The 20658-nt window shown below is 43.1% G+C and overlaps 1 protein-coding gene across 1 annotated transcript; it reads right to left on the bottom strand.

Moving 5' to 3' along the window:
• Window positions 1–3820: 3820 nt before the first annotated feature.
• SUCLG1 (succinate-CoA ligase GDP/ADP-forming subunit alpha) lies at window positions 3821–20308 on the bottom strand. Its single transcript, XM_062493302.1, has 9 exons — window positions 20025–20308; window positions 11373–11476; window positions 10414–10530; window positions 9084–9296; window positions 8938–8995; window positions 6470–6553; window positions 5705–5856; window positions 5020–5208; window positions 3821–4074 (listed from the first exon to the last, which is right to left on the bottom strand). Exons 1-9 carry the CDS (start codon window positions 20074–20076, stop codon window positions 4048–4050), a joined length of 996 nt encoding a protein of 331 aa, XP_062349286.1. The 5' UTR covers window positions 20077–20308; the 3' UTR covers window positions 3821–4047.
• Window positions 20309–20658: the final 350 nt, after the last annotated feature.

The following is a 20658-nucleotide window of genomic DNA, read 5'->3' on the forward strand; positions in this document are numbered from 1 at the left end:
CTCCTCACAGCCCAGAAACACGGGGTTACTCCCAGTCCTGGAAATGTCTGGGGTTTTTGTAAACAGAGAGGCACTTCTTGCCTTTTCTTTTGAGATCATGTATCTGCTGCAGAAATAAAGTCAGATTTAATGAGTTTTTGGATGCTCTGAGGAGCAGAGAATTGCTTGGGTCTGAGTCCTGTGAGTGAGCTACAGATGGTCAGCATGTCCAACAAATATCAGGGGGGACCTGGAAGCACCAAAAAACCCCAACACAAAAACAAACAAACAAACAAAACAGTAAACCACACACACAAATGAACAAACAAACAAAATACAATCCTGGTGTAACTCTGAGCAAGCTCCCTGAGGTTTTTAACTTGAGCAAAACTCTCTAATTTCCACTTCTAGGAATATATCCTGTTGGCACCTCAAGTCCAAATGGGATGAGCTGGCAAATTCCTTTAAAAAATTGAAAGAGTTTCAGCATTTCTGAGTCAAGAAGTTTTCCAGAATTGCTGTCATTGATTTCAGGTCAATTCAACACTAAACCAAACTCACAGAGATACAAGGAGAGGGGACACCCTAAAGTAACCTCTCCCTAACAATGGTACCTACCAGGTTTTAGTTCCTGTATCATAGAATCACCTCCACCACACGTTCAGTCACAGGGCTCCATGGTTCATCATACAGCCCAGGCAGGAAAGGAGGAATAGGCAGATAACTTCAGGATTGTGCATTATTTACCCTACATTGTGAAGCACCTTGCTCCCACCACTCACCTCAACCAGCTCTCTGTGAAGGGTCCTCAGAGCCTTGGGCTGCACAGAGCAAAGGTTAGATGCAAATCAAACAGCAATTCCCAAATATGCTCTTGCCTGTAGCCTTAATTACAGACCAACTGCACCACCCTGTGCTGGGATATAATCTCTGATGAAGAAATACAGTTTAACCTCTTATGCAATAACTCAGGAAAACCAATTATTTAGCAGTATGGCCAATAGCACAAACCTAATTTAATTGCTACTGGACTGCTGCAAGTTGATGTCCAAGACACTTCTTTTTTTGTTTTGGTGTTAAAATTTCTGTGGAAAACATCACACCTGGACTAATCTCTCTTCACCAGCAATTTCTAGTCATCCCAAAACTAGAGGCTGTCTCAGCACACCCAGCTGCTCCAGGAGGAACAACCCACTGTGTACAACACCCAGAACCTGCTGCTGCAGCCAGGTATCCACAGCAGCACAGCTCCTTCTGCCACCCTCCAAAATCACCAGCAGGCTCCTGCCCATGGTATCAGACAGCATTTCCCAGGAAAAGCTGTCACCTAATTCTGACCAGCAACTGGCACTGGGAAAGGGAAGGCAAAGGTGATGGTAAACTGAGCAAATAGTTATGTTGGAGCACAAGATTTAATTCCACAGTTTCAACACCATTAAGACTTTGGACATCACAAGTTGGGCTTTACTTTGAAACCACCAGCACAGAAGTCAGTCTGAAACTCTTCTTGAAATGCATCTCTCATGGCTCAGATCCTGGCATTTTCTGGCCCAGTTTAAATTGACACTTGGCTGCTACCACAAAATCCAATCACTAGAAAGTATTAGGGATCATCCAGAACCAAGTATTGTCCAGCAAGAGGAAAAAAACCCAAGGGGGTCTACATCCTTCTCTCTTTGCTGAAGAAAACCAGCATGGCAATAAATTTCCCTGACCAAAATGAACTTTCAGAATCCATCTCTCAAACGTGAAAGTGATTTATGGATTGACACCATTGTCAAGTGTAGATCAAGAAACACAAAAAGGATTATTTCATTAAATGTTATGGGAACACCAACATTGGCAGCATTTCTTTTGCACATAAAAACTCCCTGGGTTATACCAGGTTATAACTATACAGTTACCTACTACATTATAGAGTAGCAACAGCTTTAAGGCTCAACACCAACCTAAGTTTTGCCTTTAAAAAAAAATAGTAATTTTCCATATCAGATTACTCAAAATATTTATCCTCAAGAACATATGGTAGTAAACAGATGTGAATGTTTCCCAAAGAGAGACTGTCATTAATTAGCTGATATTTGTCAAGTGCATATTTTTAGGCAGCAAGAAAAAACTGCGCAGACCAAACCTTTCTATCAGACAAGGCTCCTTCTCCATCCTGAGGTGACATCAGTTCCAGGTTAGCACAAACTGCTGCCCAGGCTGGAGCAGATCCAGGCAGCTACTGAGGCACAGCACTGCTGCAAACATCAGAACCAGGGGTGAATTGTTAAACCCATCCTCAGATCTTAAGACAGAAGGAAACACTTTCTCAGGGTGCAGCAGTCATTGGAGTGTTAGAGCTGTCTTCTAAAAAAAGCTGGTGCCTGTAAAAGGGCTTCCAAGGAGCAATCCCTAGCAGGAAACTCCCTCCTCCTGTTATCCTGGAAGAGCATCTGTTACAGGAATGAAATTCAGGCAGCTCATCACCGAGCACTGCCCATCCCACAGGGCACCAGCACAGCACTACATGAGTTACTCTGATTATCAGGCTCATAAGACTGGCTGCAATTCCCTGACACTCAATTGCTGAGGAATTGCTCTCTTGCACAGACTGAGACAATTTAGCACTGCTATTTCTCTAAAGGGCACCCGTCGGTCCTTTTGCTCCAGAATAAAACAGGCACCACCAGAAAATTGAGCAGATCTAGTAAAAAAAAAAACCTTTATCTGTTGTCACAGGCTTTATCAAATTATTTACTGCTCAGTGCTGCTTTCAGCTGTCCAGAGACAGGTTGTCAGGTCCATTTTAGTAAATCATGCCAAGGTGAACAATGCAGCACCTGTGTCCCAAGGCCTGGATCACCTGGCTGATGCCAGACCATTCATCAAGTGCATGAATACACCTTCAGTGAGCAGAGACAGGACCTGTCCCTTATGCACTTCATCAGGGCTTAGCTCTAGGAGTGCAAATGTCAGCACTGACACACCTGCTTGTTTCACAAACAGAACTTCCACACGGATTTCTCTGAGTAGGAGAACTAAGAACAGATTCAAATAAATAAAGACACAAGTTTTCATAACAGCACCTTTATGGAACACAAGGTTAGCTTTAAACAAGTGCCAGGTTACATGAACTTCCAGTCCTCTATATAAAGCAATCTGGGGTTTAATCCATCCTGATGAAACTTGCAACATTTATAGGCACAATACTTGGGCTATATCAGCAGTAAAAAAAGGAGGTTTCCATTGCAGTGCTGGGAGTGGTTAACAAGGAAGTTACCTTATGTTTTTTTCTGGAGAATAATTCTCCTCCACCATGTCCCATTGTTACTTGGATTTCAGAACATAAGCAGTGCAATGCCAGTTAAGATACAGTGGAAATTAGGGTAACGTCAGCTAAAGACCAAATCATCTTCATAGTTACAATTTTGAATATATATTTTGCATGTGAAATTACATTAATTTTTATCAACAATTCCATCTCTATACACAACAAACAGAATTCCTTGCCAGTAAAGGACTGCACTGTACATGGCTAATCAGCCTTGAAGAGAGTCTGGCCCTCAGGCATATCCAGCTATGTGGATCAACACCAATCCCTTCAGATCCAGCAGCTTTGGTTTAATGGACAGAAGCTTTGGCCTATTGTTCAAAGGTACTGGCCAGCAACGAACGAGCAGGACTGGACTTCTTAAAAATCAAGCAAAGTGTGGTATGTGCATGAAGTCAGTGCCTTGATCCTTAAAAGCAGCTCTACGAGCAACTTTACCTTAAAAAGGGGCAGTGCTTAAGTTACAAAAGATTTTGTTTACGATGACCAAAGAAACGGCTCTGCTTCAGGAATTCAAAAGATGGATCGGATTTAGTAGTAGATTTATTAATTTTCTGTGATTTACAACAGGGTGACAACGTCTGAAACAAGGAGACACCAAAACAGGTTTAGCCAGGAGGTTTATGGCTTCCGAGTCAAATTCATTGACCAATGTCAAGTCATTGGGGCAACTGAAGATTAGCAGACAAAAAATAAGCGGAGGCCAGGTGCTGCACTGGTGGCTTGGAGAAAGTATTCCAAAGTGTCTTCTCTCACAGCAATTTCCTTTTCTCAAACTCCTGCAAAGAGCACACAGATGTTACCAGCACAGAAAACAGAAAATGCTTCTATTATTCTTCTACTTCAAATTACTTTGTATGTATCTTAGGAAATCTGATGTTAAGAATTAAAAATTTGTATTAAAAATTAAAATATAAAAAGCATAAAATGTGCCAGTTAGGGGAAAAGAAAACTGAGCATTCTCCCACTATACAAGCTCTGGAAAGCCAGACTGCAGTTACTGCCAGACTGCAATGCTGTCAAGAAACCTTTTGCTGCCAGACACAGCATAACAGGCTTGAAATACACCAATCCTGCATCAGAACTGCAGCAGAATCCTTACAGTAAAGGACTCAAGCCAGGGAAGCAATAAAATCACGATTTTAATTTCACTATGAAAAGAAAAAGCACAACAGAAGAAGGGAAGAATCCCACAGCAGCCTGTGGAGATGCTGTACTATACAGTCACCACAGGAAACAAAAAATACCTAACAGAGCTGAATTATGCATCTCCTCTAGCTGTGAAGCAACCCCTTTTTTGGATATAAATTAAGTAAAATGCAAATAATCCCATTCCACACCTTAGTTTTTCAGCTGCATATATTCAACTATAACTCTGAATTATATGCCAAGGCTCTCCTTCCTCAAATACCCTACTTAGAAATAATGTTCTCATATTTTACATTAATTCAGACTCTTTGCATCCAGAAAACAATTTCAACAACTAGCTATGCTTGGAAGTAGCATGTAATCTCTATTTTGCTACATTTACTTTTTTATAAAACAATATTAAATAAAACTGCGTGCACATATCTTTTATATAGTAATTTCAGCTTGTCCAGCCAATAGAGTTCTTATGTTTAAGCAAGTTCACAGCAAGTATCTGGGTAAGAGATGCACTCCCAGCTCATATTCCCTCAGAAGTGGCCTTTTGCCCTGGGTGAGGCAATGCCTGAGGAACTAACCTTGTAGATGGTGCTGCCCAGCTGAGCAGGGGACATGCTGACCACAACCCCTGCACTCTGGAGGGCTGCAATCTTCTCCTTGGCTCCCCCCTTTCCCCCAGCAATGATGGCTCCAGCGTGGCCCATCCGCCGGCCCGGAGGAGCCGTCAGGCCGGCTATGAAGGACACCACTGGCTTGGCATTGGGGCCCTGGAAGAAAGAAATGTGTGATGTGGAGGAGGGTGAGAGGAAAAGCAGTTCCAGGTGGCGAATTGTTCATTTTGTGGTTTTTTATTCAAATATCAACTCGCCAGGCAAAGTTATTAAACAGCTCACACAGCACAAAGGAGCGTGGAATACTTTCTTTCCTGATAATCATCATAAACCAGAAACAAACTTCAAATCTTTCTACAGACCCATACATACTAAACAAAAACAAAAACAAAAAAATATTGTTACAGGAACAAAATTCTATAGTTGACACTGATCTCCAGTTCACAGAACCACAGAATATGGCTGAAAAGACCTCCAAGATCATCAAGTCCAAACTCAACAACACCCTTAATTTCAACTCTTTTTCTTAAAAAATCCCATGACTGTATTTTTTGTAAATAGAGATGAGAGATTGAACTGAGTACTCCTTGATGTGGCAAAAGAAGCTGGCTAACTATGAAAGTGTCTGAAGCAAGGTGTTTTAAAGACTTACGGCATTATTTTCTTTCAAAAATGCTGCTGCATCTTCTTCAGCATTTCCTCCAATCTCCCCAATCAGAATGATCCCCTCAGTATGAGGATCCTTCAGGAAGACATCAAGGCAGTCAATAAAATTAGTTCCATTGAAGGGATCACCACCAATACCTAAAAAAAAAAAAAATATTAAAACCACAAAAAAGAGTAACTCAAGATAAAGATATTGCACTTAGAAGTTTAAAAGTAAATCTCAGCATAAGGATATTCCCAAAAGCTCATATGACAGGCAGCTCTGAAGGCTCTACCCAAGTCAGTGTGTCGAATTCCTGCTCCAAATACCTCCCCACAATTTACAGAAAGCTTTCATCTCTAAACGTTCACCTTTCAAACCATAAACAAAATGTTATGAACACAGGAGGACCAAGAACCCAGGTCCACAATTTTGGTGTAAGGAAACTGAATTTACTTAACACACCCAACTAAATGCCAAAGAATGCCCTAATCCTTTAAAACACTAAAGCTCTTGGAACAGTCTCTTCCCAAATTGACATCATATACGCTGGCAGTATGCTGTTCAAAGCTGGTTTTAAGGCTTTTATTAACTTGATGTGGAAATGATAACAGAGAAGGGCTGTACTCTTCACAGCACACAGGGATCCCACTTCTCAACACAACTGCCACTCATCAAACTCTACTTGCAAAAAGGAATTATTTTGGATTAGGCTTGTGAAGAAAAAGCAGATCAGTCAAGGTCCAACAGGCTGATTCTGAGGGAACCTACCAATGCAAAAAGACTGCCCCAACCCAACTTGTGTTGTCTGATGAACAGCTTCGTATGTCAGGGTTCCAGATCTTGACACAATACCTGGAGGGATGAAAAGAAGATTCACTTACCCCTAACACAGCACATAATTGGAGGCAGCTGTTCTTACACTAATGAAAATCACCTCAATGAACAACATGAGATTCCAGGTTTTCCAGCTGTCCTTGCCAAAACAGTCTCTAAGATTGTTTCTGTACTTTTTCTTGGTTTTCACCTTTTGACACTTAACTGTCAATGGACTAAAGCGGCCCAGAAAGTCAATAATATTTTTGTCACACTAAAGCCTTACCAGGAAAGAAAACTGAAAAGCAAATAAAAGAACATAATTCTTAATCTTGCATGTGAGCAGCTGATGCACTGGACTTGAAACAGAGTTGCAGGTCAACAGTTAACAAAAAAATTCTGTATTAATCACATCACCAGCATGGCGAGGATCACAAGAGATCTTCCAAAACAGAAAGATGCTGCACAAATGCAAGTTATCACTATTAAGGTATTTGTTGCTGCTCTACAGAACACATCTGGCATTTACATTACAATAACATTTTACAACCCCAGTTTTAAATTCAGGATGGAAGGTAGCACAGAGCTTAGAGCAGAGGCAAAATATTTGCATGGCTTTTTGTTCATTTTTTCAAGTCGAGACTTGACTTCTGTTAATACTACAAAAGGAAAGGTTTTCAGGAAAAACAGACACCATCTCCCACCTGTTTCAAGCCATACAAGAAGGAAGATAACAACATGTATACTGCATGAACAGAGGAGAAAATACACCTCTAGACTAAGAATCTTAGTTTTATCAACTATTTATACTGTTGGCCAGCTCAGATATGTTCTAGCACAGGGTTTTTCTCTTGATATGTTTGAAAAGGCCTCCCTGTTTACCACGAAGATCAGATTGCCACAGAGAAGCTAAAGATGAAAGTCCAAAGACCGTAGCTATTTTTATACCTTGCATCACAGTATATTCAGATGATTACTGGATGCCTCACAGTAACAGAAAGCTGGAGAGCACATCACCAAAGGTCACATGTCAGATGAAACTGGGAGGGTAGCAAATCTACATTTTTATTTCTTGATTCTTGGATCACCATTGAAAAGATTTCCAGCAATGGCAGAGCTATTGGACTCAAAATTTTAAATATTCTTTTGCACTTGATGTGCCTTGCATTCAGATTCTAATAATTTGTGACTGCAAGAAATTTCCTGTATATATTTAGAAAATCTGAACAGAACTTTGATTCAGAAGGGAGCTCAGGGCAACATTGGTTGATGTTACCTTTTACAGTCACAGAGCAATGTCTCAGTGGTTTTTATAAAGGGCATAACTGAAGCCATTTAATTTTTCAATTCCAGGTTTATGGGTACTTGTGAAAGCTAGAGGTAGAACACAGCCTGGAACACATGGGGGTTAACTCATCTTCCAGCATTCTCTAGGTGCAGTCTATTCTCAAGTCAGAAGAGGGTATGCAGCAGAGATAGTTCCTCATGCTAGAAAAACTACATTGAGTCCTTGTAGTTCAACAGCATTGAGCAGGCTTTCCCACAATAAACCCACTTTCCATCAGAAAAACTGGAAATGTTGTAAATGGCACTACTGTGATCAAGTAAACTGGTTACTTTGCTGACAGGCAACAGCAGCATGTGCTGTTTACAACAATATGTCTGAAGCTCTACCTAACTACAAACGTACATTTCAGAAGAATTTTCTCTACAGCTCCCGAAATGCATTATTTGAAAAAAAAAATAAGAAAAGTAAAATTGTTATTTCTATAGCTTACAACAAGGAGCTGACAGAAGTCAGGACAAGAGAATTTGCATGTAACAGGGTGTGCAACTCATTACACACAGGAGGTGTGACCAACCCTGGTTTTGAACAAATCACTGCCTTCCTGCCCTTTACCACACTGCCTGAAAATATGGTATATTTGTCCCTTCCACTTGTGATGGTTTCACAGTTGTCTCAATTATGTTATAAACTTGTCCATAGTCTCTTCTCTTAGCTGTAGTTCTGAGATCACTAGAAGAATAGGATCCCAATCCCAAACAGCCAAGTTATTGGAAGGAATAATGATGGAGAGCTTAGTGCTCTCAAATCCCAAGAAAAATGGAAGTTTCCTCAAGGCTCTCCTTTGAGGAAACCAAGACAAACACATTACCTACAAGAACTCCCAATTGCTTTGCCTCTACCATCAATACCCAGAGTCTACTATGGAAGAATTCCCAATCTGGGCCTTCAGGATTGATAATGCTAAAATTCACGTACAAACCGAGGACAGACAAGGTGTCCCACAGTGTTATGAACCCTCTCCAAGGCAGGATGTCCCTTGCCTCACGAGGCAAGAACACTAGAGCCAAACTAACACTAGAGCCTACCTAAAACCAAACTTGTGTTTTAGATGACGCATAAATATTCAAAAACTCACCAATTCTTCCTTTCTTGTGAATGTGACCAGGCATGATACCAATTTTACATTCTCCAGGCTAAGGAAAGAGTGGGAGAAGTCAGATGGAACATTCAAACCACCACTGGGAACAGTTCAACCTCGGACCAAAAGCAGAGGTCACTTACATTGATGACTCCGGGGCAGTTGGGGCCCACCAGCCGGGTCTTGCTCTGCCGCAGCAGCCGGTGTTTGACCCGCACCATGTCCTGCTGGGGGATGCCCTCAGTGATGCACACCACCAGGGGCATCTCTGCATCGATGGCCTCGGTGATGGCAGCAGCAGCAAACGGGGGAGGGACGTAGATGACAGTGGCAGAAGCACCCGTTTGTTCTTTGGCCTGCAAGGGGCACAGTAAAAAACACGTCGTGCGTTTAGCGGGGCTGAAGAGGATGTTTGACAACAAGTCATTTAAAATACATCCATTCTCAGGCATGATTTAAGGATATGCATCCATTTACTGTAATCTAAGGTGTTGGATCCCAGAAATCTGGGTTTTTTGAGCTTTCTGTGCTTTCTGGCACTGATCCCCTGGAGAACACTGCTTTTGACCTGAGGCCTTGGAGAAGGCATCCAAATTTGAGTGATGGACTTAAAGTCACGGGTGTGTAGTTAAACAGAAGTGTGTGATTTCACATGGTGAAGGGTTTTAAATTTGAGGGTTTTATAATATAGTAATAGGTATGGGACAAAATGGAGGATTTTGGGTGGTGTTTCTTTCAGTGTTCATCTTCCTTCTTCATGGTTTCAGGTAATAGTTTCTGGTTGGACAGTTAGAGCCACACGGAAGGTCATGGGAAGATAGTTATTGGATTAAAAGTATAAATAATATAGGTGTTATTTCTCAATTGGACTGTTTAGCTTTAAAAGACTTTACAGTAGCTGGATCCAGCTCCATTTTGTTCATTTCCACCAGGTGGCTAGAAGTGCTGATGAGCTTTCTATACCTTTGATAAAATTTGATAAACAGCCAAGCCCAAACATGAGAAAATCTGTTTCCTTCGTGTATTTTTTAATCCTGGCTCTGAGTGAAGGCAGAACCACTAACTAAGTGGTGCAAAACTCCCACCACTGTTACACTAAGCAAATGTTAAATTCTCTGAAGATGGGACACAACCAGGGAACTGAGAAATGACCACTGTTTGGAAAGGATCTGCCTCATGATCACCATCATAAATACTCTTACATAACAGTTTGCTAAAAATTCATTGTTCACAGCAGAATCAACCAGAAACTAGCTACATTCATAAAGCAAGCGTACCCAGACTCTGAATTTCAAGGGATGCCAAACTTGTGCCTGACCACCCTGAATGCTCCCTTTTTTATAAGAGTTCTATTTCACTCTCTGCCCAGTGACATCCACGGCTCAAATATTCATCTCTCCAGTGTGAGCAATGAAATAAGGAGCCCTTCAGAAGCATTAAACTCTGTGCCCTCCAGTCACTGCTAAAAATTACCTCCTTCACAGAATTAAACACAGGCAGACCTAGATGAGTTTTTCCCCCTTTCCCTGGAGAAATTCCTCCAACTAAATTGGTGCCATAGTCCAATGCCTGCTGGCTGTGAAAGGTGCCCTATGAGAGAGAAAATAAGTGAAGTTAGAAGGCACGTAATAGCAAATAAAGTTAACCAAAAAGTCTGATGTTATCTATAATTGTAAAGGCCATTTATGTCACTGAAATTTACAATAAGAAGGAAAGCTTTCACTACATACACGTATATGTATACAATCAGAAATTTTGGAGAGTGCCTCCACATGTTTTAAATGCATTTGGAATACGCTAATATGCTGTTTTTTCTTTTTTCACTCAGAGCACTGCAGTTTCATGCTAAAGGGTATTCTGTTGTGTGCTGCTAAAACACCTGCAGACACAGCAGCCACAGTTTCTTTTCCACAAGTATGGCAGATGACAAACACTACAGTGAAATGGAAGAAATTAGCATCCTCATCCATGACCAGCTGATAGGGTTTTTTACAAAAGCAGCCTCCTCTGTCTGAAAATGTCTAATAGACTGAATCTCAGAAAATCATTAAAAATCCTGAAATAAAAACAGAAATTTAATTCATAGGCATTGATGCTGAAATGTATTTGTGAAAGAAGCACTTTGAATATGGGCGGGTTTTTGCAGTTTCTTTGCAAAAAGTCTTCTTCAAAGAAACCCTTTCAGTTGTATACCATATGAAAAACAAAAATGAAAAGCACTATAATAGGGATGACTCAAAACCAACTTTCAAGCTTGTGTACAAGTATTTGGGCCAAAGAATGCAAACTGCAGTGCTGAAGGGACTTCTTGAGGGTGAAGGAAGTCCAGCTTCCTATCAACGCAAAGGCAGTACATAATCCATTTCATACATTCTCTGAGTAACTAAGTTTCTGACTGAAAGGTTGATAGAAGAAATGACTGATAAACATACCTGTTTGCCTGTAAAACCCTGACAGATAACCTTTGTGTTTTTGTTAACATACAAGTTTTTCCTGGATGCTGTGTAGGAACAGTGTCGGACTCCATTCTGTTGAACTGGAGAGAAAAGAGAAGAGAACACAAACCATTAATCCACTTCTTTGGTAGACTCTGAGTCAAATAATGTCCTACCAAGTAAGTGCATATCAATCAATGCTTCTGTCAAAAAATCATGAGCAGTTCATGTTTTCAAAAGCAGCTCTGAAGCCTCATTCAGTGCTTGCCATTCGAGGACACTAAACACCTGTAGTTCACCCTATTATGCCGAATACTCGATTTACTGGAAATTAAGAGAGGTTTCTCAGATTAAGTACTCATTAGTAGGATTCCTCCAACAGACAGAAACAGCTTCTTAAGCACTGCTTTCATTTGCAAACATGTTTTTATCTTCTCAGATGTTCTGCAAAGTGACAGAGCAGAACTGAAGTCCCCATATCCAGACGCTCTTACAACACTGGTACTATACAACAGCTCCTGTGAACAGAGCACAATCCAGACCAGTCAACAAGAGACACTGAGGAGCTCAAGGGTCCCTCAGCCCAGGAAAAACCTGATGCCAAGTAAGACAGACAGCAAAAGATCTTTTTCCAATACATTCCTAGCTATGGCATCACTGCTGGACACACATTTGGGCTCATGAGGAAACACAGATCTCCCAATATTCAACTAAGTGATTTTCAATTAGTTCTCACAACTCTGGTGCTGAGAGAAGAAAACAACACAACACAATTGTAGAAAAAGAGCACAATGTATGCTGACAACAAGAAGCCAAGGGGAATGACTGCATCTGTACTGAAGGGAAAGGAATGATGCAAATGCAAATGATGCAAAGCAAATTCATCAGAATGCTACCACAGAAAAGAGTTTGAGATGAGAAGGGAGAGGGCTTCTGGTATAATAGAATGCACACCTAAGTTTATTACCATATGCTTTTTCAAACACCAGAGTTTTGAGGGGATCACAACCAATTTACTCCCTGCACGTGTTGACATAAAAACCTTAATTTATACATAAGAGTAAATCTGGGAAGGCACAATGCTAATGCAGGATCTCCAACAGATACACCAGTGTTCCTATTTAGCCCTTTAGCTCTTTTAAAACAGTGACACTGAAATCAAAGTAACAGATCCTGAATCATGGCTCCCAGACTGACCTTGTTCAGACACATCTGAACAAGGGATTATATTTTTCTTTTTAGGAAGGGAGTAAAAGCTTTTAGGGAGAAAGAAGTAAAAAAGTATTATGATAATGCACAGAATTTGTTAAGATACATTATTAAACTATTACAGTAACAGAACTTCTATGGGTTAGTAAATATGCAGAAACTTTTTAGGATCCACATATGCACACATTTCCACCACAGAGCTACACGGTTCTCTCTTGCCAACTAAAGTTTATTGCTACACTGCTTTTATGCTTCAGCTGTATTCAAAGGAGTGAACAGAAAAACCAAACCATGCCAGAAGCAGCCTACACACACCAGTGCTATTGCTAAACCTAAAGTCTTTACTCTGTGCTTAGAAGGTACTGGCAAACCCAGGGTTTAACTCCAGCCACCTCCTGCTGCTCTCTAAGGAGCTGCAGGAAATCCTCAACTCCACACATTCACGAAGTAAAACTGTACAGAAAGTTACAGATTAGGATGCAGTAAGCTTGTAAGGAAAGTGGCAAAAGTGCACTTCAGCTTAGTGACCTGCAGAGTTTTAACCTAAACCATAAAAAATACTGTTGCAGAACTTGCTATGCCAGGAAATACAAAACAGTAACAGACAAAATCTATGTGAAATCCTTAGGAAAAGCCATAAAAATCCAACTGTATCCTGGGCTGCATCCAAAGCAGGGTGGGACGGTCAAGGGAGGGGATTCTGTCCCTCTGCCCTGCTCAGCTGAGACCCCAACTGCAGAGCTGGGTCCAGATCTGGGGCCAGATCTGGGGACCAGCACAGGGAAGATGTGGAGCTGCTGAAGTGAGTCCAGAGGAGCACAGGAAGCTGGTGAGAGGGATTGAGCACCTCTGCTATGAGGAAAGGCTAAGAGAATTGGGATTGTTCAGGCTAGAAAAGAGAAGCCTCTGGGGTGACTCAATTCCCTTCAGTACCTGAAGGGAACTTACAGGAAAGATGGAGCAAGACTACTGACAAGGGCACGTAATGACAAGGGGGAATGGCTTCAAAGTGAAAGAGAGCACATTTAAATTGGATATTAGGAAAAGAAAACTGTACTGTGAAGGTGGTGAGGCCCTGGCACAGGTTGTCCAGGGCTGTGGCTGGAGTGTTCCAGGCCAAGCTGGATGGGGCTTGGAGCAACCTGGTCTAGTGGAAGGTGTTGTGTCCCTGCCCACGGCAGGGGGGCAGAACAAGATATTTAAGGTCACCTTCCAACCCAAACCATTTTGTGATTCTATGATTTTATGAAAATATGTCTGAGATTTAATGAACAGGGCTACCAAGCTGGCTCTGGGAGGGGAGAAAGAAGCCACTGCTACAGAAGACAACACAGGATGATCTTTGTCCTCAGCTAAAGACTTGGCCTTCCTAGGCAGGGCTCCAAGGCCCTGCACCTGCATCAACTCAAAGGCAAATCTGGTGAAGAGCAGCCTGACTCCAGCAAAGGAGAGGCAAAACAAAAACAAGAATGGCTGGAATGCTGGTCAGAAGAGCAGGGAATCAATCTACCTGAGCCCAGCCACTCAGGCAGCTCCTGAGATGGGACTGGGTGATACCCAACTGTGAGGACAGCAGAGGATGATCCCCCTTGGGAAGGAGCTGTTACAGCTCTTACCACCAGCGAGGCCTTAGGGAGAACACTCCAGGCTTCCAGGAGAATGGGAATGACTGTCTGGAAATGGGCCTGTAAGGGGAAAGAACAAACAGGCAACATAAACTGATTCAGACCTAAGTTTTATAGAGTCTGTGCCCAACCTCTGACAAATCCACCTGCAAAGCAAGATAGGGATGCTTGCTAGCCATGTATCTGTCACTGAGCAATTTCAGTACTTTGAAAAAAAATAAAAATCACAGAATGAGTCAGGTTGGAAGGGCTTACAGTGGGTCAGCTGGTTCAACCTCCCTGCTCAAGCAGGGTTGTCCTACAGCACATTGCACAGTATTGTGTCCAGACGGTTCCTGAGCATCTCCAGTGAAGGACACTCACTGGAGATATTCAAGTCTCAAAGTCTCTTTGCTGTTGACAAACTGACAAATAGTCACATTTCTCTACACCTTACAGCAATTCTGCACTCCCTGTTCAACTGTTCATTCCAGATATATTTTCAGGTATTTATAACATTGCACAAAAACATTTTTGAAAGCTTAAGTTTGTCAGTCTTTCATTTTCAGAAAACTGCATAAATATCTTTTCCAAGGATAAAAACCTTTTGAGCATTTTCCAAATTACCCAAAAAAAAAGAGAAAAATTAGGCACTGATATCTAAACCACAGCTTAGAATTTAAGCTTTGTATGGATTTACCCTTGAAAACCATATGTACTTCTTACACTATTGTATGGCCATCCTTCAGAGAAAATACAGCTGGTTCAAAAATCCTGGCTACAGATTAGAGCCATTTGCTGTCTCCAGAGACAGGCAGCTTAGCATGGGCAAATGTCTGGAGAGCAATATACTTTTGAACCAATTTATGGGGAAAAAAAACCTAAAAATCACCTTGCAATCTCTGGGCTGGATGAGTCTGAGTTTCAGGGGTTTTTAATATGGTTTGATACAGTTCTGTACTTGTGTTCCTGGCCCCACCTGCAGCAGCAACGTTTGCCCCAGTTATCAGCAGAGTGGGAGCAGCAGGGTCAGGGGTCAGGATGAGGTTCTGCTCCACCTGGCACAAACAGCAAGTCCTGGGTGCAAGCAGCTGGCAATTTTAACAGTTAAGACAGATACAAGAAGAGAAGGAAACAGGTGGAAAGTGGAAATGGCATGCCCAAGTTCACAGCAGGTATGAGTCATAAACAGAAGCCAAGTCTCAACTTCCACCCAGGACCTGCTTCACAACTTCCAAACCCACCCAGACAATCGATTTTACTACCAAAAAAAATCTGTGTGCTTAGGCATAAATGCATGCTGCTTCAAGAAGACTGAAGGGAAAAAAAATTTGGAAAAAAAAATGCTCTTCAGCTGTGAACCAGCAAGGCCAAACACATTGCTGATGCTATTTTAATGCTCACATCTAAATCACAGGCCAAGTTTAAAAGGTGAGGGCTCCAGATTAAGTCCTAGAGCATAAGGACAAGTCTTATCAAATCCAACTCTTCCCAAAAGCACAGGGGAAATGTTATATTTTGTTAAATCAGAGTTCTATGATAACATTACCATGTCCAACAAAGGCCTTGAATAGACCTTTAGCAAAAAAAGTGCACTAAAAAAAAAAAAAAAAAAAGACTGGACAATCTTTCCCAGGCACAATATTCATTTCTGCTCCACCCCTGTCCAGTTTGTGATTAAAAAATAAAGTTATACAAATAACAAGATGCATTGGTTTTTGCCTTTTCAGTACTTTAACTTCTACATAAAAAGTGAGGGGTACTGTGGCAAGAGCCTACTTTGGTCCATTGTAGAGGAAAACCAAGCAGTTATGAAAACTGCTCAAGTACCCAACTCCTGCTGTCTCAGGGGAGATTAGAGAAGCAGTATCTAAATTTAGCAATGGGGCATAAGCTTGTATATGGAACACAAGCTGTTCTACACTCAAGAAACCTTATTAGAAACCAAGGGACAGAGTTGCTCCAACATCACACAGTGCTGCTGGTTACTCTGGCATTTCCAGGCAACAAGGCCCCATCCAAGAGCAGAACTCACTGCAGTACAAATACCTGGAAAATCCACCTCATTTACCTCTTAGGAAAAAACTCACAATCCCGAGGCTCAAGCAGGACTTAAAGCTCACTTCTGTATTACAATCAACAAGCCTTTCTAGAAAAATACCCTATTATTTATCATGGAGTCCAAATAGGAATTTACATGTTGAGAAGAAAACTGAACCATTTACAAGGTATGTTAAAGCACACAGGGCATTTAAATACCATTTACACTGAGCTTTCAAGCTCTCCTTGAGTAGCAACACCTCTCAGGTACAAATCTCATTTAAAACAATGCAACTCAAGCTACATTTCATGGAACCATAGAATGGTTTGGGCTGGAAGGGACCTTTAGAGGTCTTCTAGTCCAAGCCCTTCCCTATGTGAGTTATGGACAGCACAGATACTAAAGGATGAATCTCTCCTTCATCCAAACTATACAAAACTCAAAACTTACTATTTTCAGGGCTTCTTGTAAGATTTCCTATGGACACAAATCCAATCAAAAGTGTCTCCTTCTTACCCATATTTACCCCAAACCAAAAAACATAAGGAAATTTGGAAGCTGAGGTAGTATCCGAGGCTGCTCATAAAACAAGGCCAGTACAAAAAGCAAGGTGAAAAAACAAATTCCTCTCCACAATGACCTGAGCTGACACCTACATTGCCAGAAGACTGAAATTCTTTCTCTATTGCTCCTTGAAACAGCCACAGACCCTGGAGATGAAGGAAGATACTCCCTTTCTTTGCTATTACCTATTTAAGGAAAGAAGAATGAGTGAAATTCTTCCTCTACTGCTCCTTGAAATAGCCACAGAACTTGGAGATGATGGAAGATACTCCTTTTCTTTTCTATAACCTATGTAAGGAAAGAAGAAAGCCTTAGAAATAATAGGAGCTCCAGTGTAAGGGAGGAAAATGGAGGCCAATGCAGGGGAAGCTCAGGGAAGGACTGAGGTATGAGGAACGATACTTAAAATGCTGTGTCTTTTTTTCCACACACCCATCCCAACCCCACCTCTTTATCTCCCATCAGTTAAGGGCCTTCAGTTTGCTCCTCAGAATTCCTTTCCGTATTTTCTACATGTTTAATTTACACTTTTATGACCATCTCCTTTATCCTTCCTCTGCCAACAAATGCAAGGCCTGAGGAAGACACAACAGGAATAGTTCTGGGGAGCTCCTGACAGTGCAGAGAAGCAGAAACCCATCACCAGAACTCACCCCTGAAGTTATCAGTTACACTAGCAGAAGATGCTCCTTGATGACAAGGAAGTCTTCATGCTATTGAGGGATGGCCCAAAAAATCTTACTCCTTTGTTTAAGAGGATTACATACTCCAAGGATTCCTGTTTCAGTCCCCAGGTTCTCTTCTCTCACCCTTCCTTTGCCAAATTCCTGTTAATTATGGAAACCCAGATCTGTGACCATGAAACAGGAGTTAAGGAATTAAGTACATTAATCAGGCTGTGAAGGGCAGATGCAATGTCTACACTACACCCATCACATTAAAACAAATCTAGGACTAGAGGGAAATGACATTCAGAATATTTTCAGTTCTTTCAACACATCTCTCTTTCCTAACCAAAATCTCTCCTCAGTACAAATCCTATTTCTTGTAACCCAACAAGCTGCTTTTCCCCAGGTATCCTCCACCAAGCATGTGAGCAGGGAAAGGTTTGTGAGCTTTCCTCCCTCCACACTGTTGATATAAAAACAATTAAGGAATTCTTCACTGGATTGTTATTTCTGCAGCAATTCTTTCCCAGGGTTACTCACGTAATTACTGTAATCTTTTAACCCAAGAGCTCTCCAAAGCCTTCTAACACATCCAGGACATTGAACCCCTAATCCTGACTCTCCAGACAGTTCAGATGCCCAAAAAAACTCTTCAAGGGTGTATGGACAAGCACGAGTCTCTCCTGATCCTGTCCATACACCAGCAGTGCTCTGAGCTGACCTTTGAGCAGCACTCACCATTCATTGACATATTCATACTCCATTCCCACAACTTCCTGATCTCAACCTTAGGGATACACACCCTGCATGTTTCCTTCAGCAATGCACCAACAAAAACAAGGTTTGCATCTCTTTTGCAAGAGAACACACTGGACACTCATGATTACAAATCACTAAGAGAAGCAGAGGCTAACTGTTAGTGAAAATAAACATACAAATTTAAGGTTTCAGTAGTCTTTAAAGGGTAAAGACTATCAAACCAAAGATTTCCAATGAAGGAATATTTCATCTTGCAAGAGTTTCTGTAAAAGATTTCATGAACAGCTGCAAAAAGACACTTCTTGAGCCACTTAGATTTCTTCCTCCTTTCTACCCCTCAAAATAACTTTAATAACTATTCCCTGAATCTCTTACTGCTATTTGTAAAGGGAACAATGTGGGGTTTTAACACATAAAACTGCGCCCAAGAGTAGCTTTTCTGGGAGTATAAATTAAACTAAATTGGAAGGTGCTACATTCCCATCTGTTCCCCTCCATCAGAAACAATTATTGGGCCCAGGGGAGCCAATTCAAAAAGCTGAAGTGGCAGAAATTAACAGCATAAATAGTTTTCTGATACTGCTTCTGGAGAACAAGAGGCAGGAATGGACATCCACCTGGACAGCAGGTGTGCCACAGGAACTACTTAGACCAGCCTGTGGTTGTGAGATCACATTACCTGACCTGCAAGTCACCATCCTACAGAGACAAAAACACTTTGTATGCAATCAAATGAGGTAGGTTTAAGTTTGTTCATTCATTTTCAGCTATAAGAACCACATTAGTACACAAATTCCTCTGTTTAGAGTCCTGGTAACTGCTCTTGTGCCTGGGCATACCCACACTGATCTCACAGAATGGTTTGGGTTGGAAGGGACCTGAAAGCCCATCTCATTCCAGCCCTGTGTCATGGGCAGGGACACCTTCCAATAGACCAGGCTGCTCCAAGCCCCATCAATCTGGACTTTAACACATCCAGGGATGGGGCAGCTACAGCTTCTCTGGAAAAATTGTTTCAGTTTTCTCACTGTAAATAATTTCTTCCTAATATCCAATCTAAACTTACTCTCTTTCACTTTGAAGCCACTGTTCTTGTTCTCTCACTACAAGTCTCCTCTTCAAGAGGATGCAGCCAAAAAAAAAAAAAAAAAAAAAAAAAAGCACACTGGAAAGGAAAAAAAAAAAAAAGGAGGGGGGAGAAAAGCACTTTATTTTTCATTGTGATGTCCAGAACAACACTTACTAAATGTTTCGAGCTGAAGTACTAGTGTCAGACTGCTCGTGTTCTCCACAAAGGGAAGCCTACAACCTCATTCTCGGCAACAAAAAGAACTTTACCACGCTGTGCTGAAACCACAGGGAAATCCAAGGCCCTCCAGAGGCCTCCAGCCCTCGCAGTGACCAGCCCCAACCTACGGGCTCCCTCTGGCCCTTGCCCTTCGGAGTCTTTCCGGGGCTACAGCACCGAGAACCTTTCCGTGCCCCCACCCTGCGGCCGCCCACCCTCCACGGGAAAACTTCCCACTGCATTTAGGAACAGCTCCCTCGCAGCCCGGCGTGCCCCTGCCCCGAGTGGGGCGATCCTGCCCCGCTCCGAACGCCCAGCGAGGGCCCGGAGCGGCGCCGGGAGCAGGCGGGGACCCCCGGGGACACCCCGAGTCCCGGCCCGGTGCCCGCGGGCCGAGCGCGCCCGGCCGCGCTCCGCCGTGACCTTGCCCAGCCCCCGCCCTGCCCTGCCCGGCCGGGCCCCGGCGCTGCCCGCGGCCCCCGCGGCGGGGCCGGCAGGGCCCGTCCCGGTACTCACGGCGGAGGAAGCGGCCGAGCAGGCGGGCGGCGGCGGGGCTGCAGCGAGACATCGTCCCGTCCGCAATGACGGCGGCGGCGGCCCCGAGCTCGGCCCGGCCCGCCCCGCCCCGGCGGCGGAAGCGGCTCCGCGGGGCCTTCTGGGTGTTGTAGGCACCATGAAGGTGGGGAAGGGCTCCGGGATCGCCGGGGACGAGCCGCGACCCGGCACCGCTACGGACACGTCAGTCTGTCCTTAAACACCGCCAGGGACGGTGGATGTGAGGAGCTGCTGACTCTCTCCAAGGCAGGGGGGCCCTGCAGAGAGACCCCAACAAACGGGAGGGCTGGGCAGTCACCAGCCGTGTGAGCTTCAACAAGGGACAGTGCCGGATCCTGCACCTGGGATGGGACAGCCCTGGATGTACGGACAGGCTGGGGAATGAGGGGCTGGAGAGCAGTGCCAGGGAAAGGGACCTGGGGGTCCTGGTCAGCGGCAAGGTGAACGTGAGGCAGCAGTGCCCTGGCAGCCAGGAGGGACATCCCTGTCCTGGGGACATCAGGGACAGCATCGCCAGCCGGGCACGGGAGGGGATTGTCCCGCTCTGCTCTGGGCTGGGGCGGCCTCACCTCGAGTGCTGGGGGCAGCTTTGGCC

Source organism: Cinclus cinclus, chromosome 5 (assembly GCF_963662255.1).
Source record: "Cinclus cinclus chromosome 5, bCinCin1.1, whole genome shotgun sequence".
In the NCBI taxonomy this organism is placed as follows: Eukaryota; Metazoa; Chordata; class Aves; order Passeriformes; family Cinclidae; genus Cinclus; species Cinclus cinclus.